At 44.7% G+C, this 8,668-nt stretch overlaps 1 protein-coding gene across 4 annotated transcripts; it reads left to right on the top strand.

The window, feature by feature from the left end:
* The first annotated feature begins 234 nt into the window (after positions 1-234).
* Positions 235-4,659, top strand: LOC123395775. Of its 4 annotated transcripts, none has more exons than XR_006609825.1 (6): positions 235-789; positions 1,599-1,630; positions 1,724-1,789; positions 3,182-3,304; positions 3,802-3,971; positions 4,395-4,659. XR_006609825.1 is itself a non-coding variant. In XM_045090804.1 (4 exons), the coding sequence occupies exons 1-3, from the start codon at positions 515-517 to the stop codon at positions 3,956-3,958; spliced, it is 555 nt and encodes a 184-aa protein (XP_044946739.1). In that variant the 5' UTR covers positions 235-514; the 3' UTR covers positions 3,959-3,971; positions 4,395-4,659. The 4 variants fall into 4 exon arrangements, 1 of the variants encoding a protein (XP_044946739.1); XR_006609824.1 differs by having other exon boundaries at positions 1,492-1,630; XR_006609826.1 differs by lacking the exon at positions 1,599-1,630.
* The last annotated feature ends 4,009 nt before the right edge of the window (positions 4,660-8,668 follow it).

The raw sequence follows: 8,668 nt of genomic DNA, 5'->3' as shown, positions 1-8,668 counted from the left end.
TACTAATGGCGCACCTCTCTGGGGTGCGCCATTGCTATCCAAAAAAAAGATTACTAATGGCGCACCTCTCTGGGAAGCGCCATTGGTATACAAAAAAAAGATTACTAATGGCGCACCGCCTGGGATGCGCCATTGCTATCAAAAAAAATTACTAATGGCGCACCGCTCGGGGGTGCGCCATTGCTAACCCTTCCCCACCCCCACTAAAATCCCAGTCCCCTTTCTATCTGCCCCAATCCATCTCTCACCCGCCCACTGCCCCGACCCGTACTGCGTCGCCGCCGCCCCCGCGCCTCCGCGACCGCCCCCGCGGCACCGCACCTCCCATCTCGCTTCTCAGTTCTCTCCCCACTCCCTAGATCTAGCAACCTCACTCCGGTATAGAAGGACCCCTCCTCCCACGGCCGCCGGGCCCTCGTCCTCTACCCCATAGCCACCGCATCCGACCTCCACCGCGCCGCTGCCTCCCTCCCTCATCGGCAGAGCCCGCCCCCTAGTAGTCTTCCACACACCCATGGACGACGGCGACAGTGACGCGGCAGCCGCCTCCCTCCTGCGCGTCTCTTCTAGCGACGGTACCGCACCCACCTACGACGTCTGCTGCACAAAAAGCACGACGGAGGCGGGCGGACCCAAGCTGGCCGCGTGGGGTGGATCCCCGTCCACCCCATTCTCTCGCCTCGGCGTGTCTCATGGGGGAACTCGCGGCCCTCGACGGCGGCGAGCGAGGAGGCTCCCGCTGCAGCTCCAAGCACCTTCCCGACATGCTGCATGGCCTAGACGGCCAAGGTAATCCCTTGTTCCTTCCCGATCCTGCCAAGTACGTAAATAGCTTGCAGCAATGTCATGTGTTGCTGCTTCCTTGGGCAGACTAGCGCCGCAGATCTGGATGTTTGCCACATACATTTTTTTTTCAGAGAGAGGAACGGACACTGGTATACGGAATAGATACCATAGTATGTTTGTTTGCAAGAGATCCGTGGAACTCAAATAAGACTCTAAGTATAGGGATGAAGTCATCTAGGAAATAGATCTGAGGACTATGGTGAAGTTACAAAATAAAAATCAAATCACTTGCACATATCAAACTGACTTCTGAGCAGGAATTTGGTTGCTCCATAAAAGCTGCAGTTTTACAATTTGTTCTTTCTTGAGTTCCACGGATGCATAGCTCCCTGAGTTGTTTGGCTGTTTACATGCATGTTTATGGGCTATTTTGTGCAACTAAATAAATTCATTTATGGTTGTCAGATACTCATGTCCTTTATTAGCTTGATGAGGTACACCTTATGTAGGACTGAATTAAAAATATTACACTTCTCGGTGAAAACTTTATCTAGCATATGCAATGTTATGTTCTGTGAGCAGTGTCAAGTTAGAAGAATAAGTTATGCATCTGAAAACAAATCCCTTCTTTTTTTCATATTCAAAGAAAATAAGTTAGTTGTTGAGTGTTTACTTCCCAAGTGACAACTGAGTAATCACGTTCAGGTACAATAAAAAATGGCAAGCCAGAATGTGCTAGCTATTTGCCAATTTGTCGTAACATGCATGTAAAGAGATGGCAGTAGTTTATGCACATTCCTTGACTTCAACAGATGACTATCCAGATTCAATTGGGACCGCTAAGGTTGACACCTTTCTCTCTCTTCCTTGGAGCTGCATGATTCCGTTCGAGTTGCTTATCTCCACTTCCCCTGATGCGATTTCCCTCCTCACGCAGGTTAGGTAGGAGCACAAAGGTAGATTGAAAATTACCAGCGAGTCCATCTCCTACTTCGACTGCAATGTAATGCTGAGTCTCACTTGCTTTCTTCCCTCTCTTTTCTCTTCTTATCAGAGCAAAGATGCATTTCAGGCGATGAACTCAACCGTTGCTCTGGGTTTGTGTGTGTGTGTGTGTGTGTGTGTGAGGGTGAGAGAGGGAGAAGTTGTTAGCTTTAAGTTGTCTTGTGATTTCGTTTCCACTTGAATCTGCTATATGACATCTTCCATGTTGTTTGTATTACACCGTCGCGTCTCATGTAACTTATGAGGCTGGAGATGGACAACTTTTGTTTGTCTTCAGCCTTTACGTAACCTTTCCTAAGATATGTGCTTTCACTTCTTACTTGTGGATCTGAATGTTTTTCTTTGATTAGATGGTGTTGGTTGTAACAGAATAGTATAATGCATTGGCTAGCAGATGTGAGGTTATTCGGCTTTAAGTATACAATAAACGAATGCATTTACTTGACAGTGTTTGTAATCTGCATGAAAAGTTTATCCTCTAAAGAAGCAAATTGCGTCCTGTCCTGTGCATACGCCCAACTGTTTATTATATGGAAGAAAAATATAAGCTGCCAACCTGATACGCTCTTCCTAGAGTAAAATTGTCATTTCCTGCTTGTGGTATTTACTTTGCATTCACTGAATAGGCGTATCTACTCTGTATAACAAAGGTCCTGATACATAATTTCATTCACAATTCTGTATTGGAGGTTGGATTGTCCTATGCTTCATTGACTCTTGATTATCTTATGATAACCGACTAGTATTGAAGCTGATGTTGTCGCATTCGATTGTTTTTCAAGAATTCGGGGAAGCAAAAAATGTTTGAGAATGCATTGAACCTGCATGTTGTAGATGTGCTTACTAACGTTTCATGACATTGTCAGTCTTTTCAAGTTACTAATAACATGGTATTCTGGAGTTGCTGATAACAATCAGCTTAATTGTAATTGTTGATCGAACTGGGTGTTGCTTTTATGTTATACTCCCTCCGTCCCAAATTAATTGACTTACATTCATCTAGATACGGATGTATCTAACACTAAAACGTGGTTAGTCATGTCCGTATGTAGACAAATCTGAGTCAACTAATTCGGGACGAGGGAGTATTGTTCAGTGAGCTTTTTATAGAGGTACAAGCTGGTCTTTGTGTTCAGAGGCTTGATATGACTGTTAACTCTATATTGTTTGGCTGTGTATATTTGCAAATGAATATTGATGCTAATCACATGGAGGAAATATGCAGGTCATGGTCTTAATCACGTGCGATGGATTAACATATTTCCTTCTTTTTGTTATGATTGCAATATGGCTGCTGATGACTCACTGTCTTCAAAATGCTTTTTATTGATCAATAAAACTATTAACAAGCCCTGTTAAACAATAACAAGCTCTGATGCTCTATTTTCAGTGAGATTGCGAAGAACTTGCCACTTGCACCAGTAAAGCTCCATTGCACTATGCCTGCTGAAGATGCAATTAAAATCAAAGAAGGTGAATCTGGGAGACAGCCTTGCAGAGACACCTTTGAAAGGTTCGTTTATTATTTCAAACTGCTTAGTTTTGTAGATCATGCCCCCAAAATAAATAGGTCTCAACATTATTGCTGCTAGTAGTTGATAGTCTGTCAATTGGGTTGAGGCAGTTTATGTTCATTTTTCTGATGTATACTTCTATTTCTCTGCAAGATGTATGATACCCGTATTAGCAAATCTTAAGTGGTGAAGTCGATTCATGACCGTAATGGTTGCAGTCTTGGCCCCCCCCTCTGGGTCACTGTCATGATAAGCATTTCATATTGTACAAACAAAAGTTTTGTTTTTCATTGAGCTTTTTTGTGTCAAGCAATATGTGTAACTCCATCTTAGCTTGCAGAATACACAAGAACTGTTAGTTTTTAATGCTTTTTTCTATTTTTGTCCTATTGTTGTATCGACACAGTTTCAGTTCCTTTAGGTACACTTTACTTACCTTAAGCTCTCAACTATTTGTTTGTTGTGTTGTTGGCTTAATAAAACTGATGTAACTCAGTTTCTTGTATGTACCCATGAGGACCGTCATGGTATCCACCCACACCCTCTTGTTGGCTTTCTATGCGGTGCCTCAGCCTCCTATAGATGACCGAAAGCTTGCAGTAGCATCATCATCATCTCTGTCTCCTTCCTCACGAGCTTCATGTCGTAGATGAGGTCGCAACCGAGGTATGCCCTCCTCTCCTCCCTTCTCCTTCCTATCAAGTGCTTGTGTGAAAAGCAATTTTAACCGAAAACCAATCTCTGTTTGTTGTGAAGTGTAGTACATAGTGTTATTTTTCCTCCTGTTAAATTTTACAGGTTGAGAAATATGTAGGTTAACATCATTTGGTTGATATTTTGCTTCTTGGTCTTTGTAGGAGTTGATGTGAGATTCAATTCAATTCTATTTTACATATATGGTCTTGGTAGGAGTTTTAGTTTTGTAGTGTCTTTTAATTTGATATGATTTCTATTCTTCAAAAATATAAATCATGAGAGTAAAACTAAATCTTCTTGTTGCAGTTTTGCAGTGCTCTTTTAATTTGATATGATTTCTATTCTTCAAAAATTTAACTTTGGATACTCATGCGTGTGCTATTGAACTTATAGGTTTGCATCACGGATGCCGTCGACGGTGGGCATACATGCTGTGGCGGAAGCTCATTGCATATTGTAGGTTGAACTCATGCTTTTGTTTGTTAACTCTTGTTGCATACGTACACATGTTGTGAACCCTCCTTGAATATGTATGTGTGTTTTTGTGAAACTATGTTGGATATGTATGCATGTGTGGACTTTGAACTCATCATCAGTTTGTTATTTTTGTGAACTTCTAATATATTGGATATGTATGCATGACCATTTCATTTGTGAATTCTTGTTGCATATGTACGCATGCCTTTGTGAAACTATATTGTTGTTGTGATCTATTGGATATGTAATATATTGTTGTTGTTGTTGTTGTGATCTATTGGATATGTAATATATTGTTGTGATCTATATTGTTGTTGTCGTGATATATTGGATATGTAATATATTGTTGTTGCCGTTATGTATAAATCGTGTGCCCATTGGCACTCGACTTACATGGGGACATTCGGCTTATATGTAAGCCGAGTGTTTTCACTATTGCTCTCGGCTTACCCCGGATAAGCCAGTCCTTAGTAAGGCGTGTGTTATAAGACGAGGAAAACACTCGGCTTACATGTAAACCGAGTGTAAACCGTTGTAAGCCGAGTGTTTCGGGCACTCGGCTTATATGTTTTTTCCTGTAGTGTGTGATCTCTATATTCTGTGCAATAATATGTTTTGTAACCTGTGCAAATATCAGAAAAAAAATAAAAAAAAACCTAATATTCATACTAGTGGCGCACCACTCACCACTTTAGTGGCGCACTGCACAAAGCACACTAGTGGCGCATCGTCAACTAGTGCGCCATTAGTAAGCCAGAGCACGTGGGTAAATATGGCCCTGGGAGGCATACTAATGGCACACCATGAGCTATACTAATGGCGCACTGCCTGGTGCGCCATTAATATACCAGATACTAATGGCGCACTGCCTGGTGCGCCATTAATATACCAGATATTAATGGCGCACCATGAGCTATACTAATGGCACACTGCCTAGTGCGCCATTAGTATACCAGATACTAATGGCGCACCATGAGCTATACTAATGGCGCACTGCCTGGTGCGCCATTAGTATACCAGATACTAATGGCGCACCATGAGCTATACTAATGGCGCACGGCTTGGTGCGCCAGTAGTATACCAGATACTAATGGCGCACTTGGTGTGCGCCATTAGTAAAAAAATCTAATGGCATGATGCTAGTGGCGCACCTATAGTGCGCCATTAGTAGCCAAAATAGGTGCGCCATTAGCAAGCCTTTTCGCAGTAGTGCTTGGTCTTTTAAGGTGCTCTGCATTTATGTTTTATGGTCTCAGGAAGAGCTAGCGAGATACCATCTATTTGTACTGCTTCATGTTGTTTTGATTGAAGTGTTGACATTTGAGGCTTACTATTATTTGCTCGCTAGCTGATTATGCCATTGATAAGAGTTTACCGTGAGACCTAGATGTCATTTGCTTATGTGGTTTGCTTGTGATGTTGCTGAAATTCTGGTTGTGAGTTAGACATAGTTGCAACAACAAGATCAAACAGAGTTCGTCAAAGTTTTTCTTTTGTCTCTCTCAGTTTGTCAATTGAATTACTTGAGGACAAGCAAGGCTTTAAGCTTGGGGGAGTTGATACGTCTCCGTCGTATCTACTTTTTCGAACTGTTTTGCCCTTGTTCTGGACTCTAATTTGCATGATTTGAATGGAACTAACCCGGGCTGACAATGTTTTCAGCAGAATTGACATGGTGTTGTTTTTGTGCACAAATGAAAGTTCTCGGAATGTCCTGAAAATTTATGGAGATTTTTTCTGGAATAAAAGAAAAATACCTCCGCAAAGATCCGTCGGAGGGGTCGTGCCAGTGGGCCACAAGCCCCAAGGCCGCAGCCACCCCTCTAGGTCACGCCATGCAGGCTTGTGGGGAGCACATGGAATCACCGCCCCCAAACTCATCTCTATATCTTCCGTCTCGCCCGGAAAAAAATTAGAGAGAAGGTTTCATCGCGTTTTGCGATACGGAGGCACCGCCACATCATGTTCTTCATCTGGAGGGCAGATCTGGAGTCCGTTTCGGGCTCCGGAGAGGGGAAATCGTCGCCATCGTCATCATCAACCTCCCTCCATCGACAATTCCATGATGCTCTTAATCGTTCGTGAGTAATCTCATCGTGGGCTTGCTGGACGGTGATGAGTTGGATGATATCTATCATGTAATCGAGTTAGTTCTTGACGGGGATTGATCCCTAGTATCCACTATGTTCTAGATTGATGTTGCTACTACTTGGCTATGCTTAATGCTTGTCACTAGGGCCCGAGTGCCATGATTTCAGATCTGAACCTATTATGTTGTCACCAATATATGTGTGTTTTAGATCCTATCTTGCAAGTTGTAGTCACCTACTATGTGTTATGACCCGGCAACCCCGGAGTGACAATAGCCGGAACCACTCCCGGAGATGACCATAGTATGAGGAGTTCATGTATGCACCGTGTTTTAATGTGTTGGTCCGGTTCTTTATTAAAAGGAGAACCTTAATATCCCGTAGTTTCCATTAGGACCCCGCTGCCACGGGAGGGATCGACAATAGATGTCATGCAAGTTCTTTTCCCTAAGCACGTATGACTACATACGGAATACATGCCTAGATTAGATTGACGAACGGGAGCTAGTTACTTATCTCTCCGTGTTATAGTTGTTACATGATGAATCACATCCGGTACACTCATCCATCACCGATCCACCGCCTACGAGTCTTTTACTACTGGTCCTTGCTACGTTACTTTGCCTAGGCTTGTCCCTTGCTACAAAAGGGATTGGGCCACTATGTTGCTACTGCTGTTACTCTGCTGCTGCTTCTACTGTTGTTCCTTGCTACTTCGCTCTTACTGGTTGCAAGATCCTTTCTGGAGCCGTTGCCTAGGAAGAATAGTTCCCCGTTCACGTGCTCTTTACTGGCGCCATTGATACAACAGTTAGGAATAGTCTGCCGTCAATAGATCATTTCTGGCACCGTTGCTATCATACTACTTTGCTACTGATACTTTGCTTGCAGACACTAATCTTTCAGGTGTGGTTGAATCTGACACATTCAGCTGCTAATACTTGAGAACATTCTTTCGCTTCCCGTCTTGGCGAATCAACAAATTTGGGTCGAATACTCTACCCTCGAAACTGCTTCGATCCCATACGCTTGTGGGTCATCAATCACCTCCTTGGCCTTTTTTGAGCGCCTCAGCTCGGAACTCCTGCATCACATAGCAATCCTCCCAGGAGTGGGTAGCCGGTCCTTCAGTAGTGGCGTGCTGTGGGCAGGGGCCTTTGAGCATCGCGTGATAGTTGTGCGGCTTTTCCTGCTGAAGCCCCGCTTCTTCTGGCGTTGGCTCCCGTTGCCGGCATTTGTATTGGCGACGAAGTCTGTGGGACCTTCCAGGTGTGTCCTCTTACCTTGCCCGCCATGGTTGTGGTTACGTCGCCCCTGAAACTAGGAGTTGTATTTTGACGACTCGCCTCTCCGGGCGGTGCTAACCTTATCCTGATCCTCCCCAGGATCCTTAGTGTCGTCTGACTCGGCATACCTAGTCAGGGTGTCCATCGGCTCGCCCATGTCCCGCACCTCACGCTTGTGTCGCCCAAGCTTCAACACCAAAGGCTCGTAATGGCAATTTTTCTCCAAAATCAATACTACCTGAGCTGCCGAGATGCCGTCCGATGAATGGATAACTTCCGCAACTCGCCGAGTCCATTGATGGGCCGACTCATCCGGCTGCTGAACGCAGTGTTGTAAGTCGACGATGGTCATTGGGCATTTGCATGTCCCACGGAAATTCTTAATGAACCGCTCCTTTAACTCTTCCCAGGTGTTGATGGAGTTGGGCGGCAGGTTCTTCAGCCACGTGCGCGCCGTTCCTTCAAGCATCGTAGTGAAATACTTGGCGCAAACCGCCTCGTTCACGTTGAGCATGTCCATCGCAAGCTCGTAACTCTCGATCCATGACCCTGGCTTAAGATCTGGTGTGTTATTGGGTAGCTTCCTCGGTCCTTTGAAATCCTTCGGCATCCGCTCATTGCGTAGAGCGGGCATGAGACATGGCGCCCCAACGTGCGTGCTGCTGGCTTCGAGCAGTGCAGGAGGTGTTTGGGTATAAGCCGGATAGCCCTGACCCGCCGCGGCCGCCGTCTCCATCAAGCACGCGGCGCGTGCTGCATCCACAATGTCTTGGGCTCGAGTATCTTGCACCCCGAGCGGGTAGGTCTGAGGCAA

Source organism: Hordeum vulgare, chromosome 5H, assembly GCF_904849725.1.
Source record: "Hordeum vulgare subsp. vulgare chromosome 5H, MorexV3_pseudomolecules_assembly, whole genome shotgun sequence".
NCBI lineage: Eukaryota > Viridiplantae > Streptophyta > Magnoliopsida > Poales > Poaceae > Hordeum > Hordeum vulgare.
The sequence above is the reverse complement of the archived record's forward strand: the minus strand, read 5'-3'. Positions and strand labels throughout refer to the sequence as shown.

Excerpts from the sequence above, each read along its gene's own strand:
- LOC123395775 (XM_045090804.1), top strand. The coding sequence starts at position 515 with ATGGACGACGGCGACAGTGACGCGGCAGCCGCCTCCCTCCTGCGCGTC. Across the intron at positions 790-3,181 it reads GCATGGCCTAGACGGCCAAG|TGAGATTGCGAAGAACTTGC; the intron begins GTAATCCCTTGT and ends CTCTATTTTCAG. Across the intron at positions 3,305-3,801 it reads TGCAGAGACACCTTTGAAAG|TTTCTTGTATGTACCCATGA; the intron begins GTTCGTTTATTA and ends GATGTAACTCAG.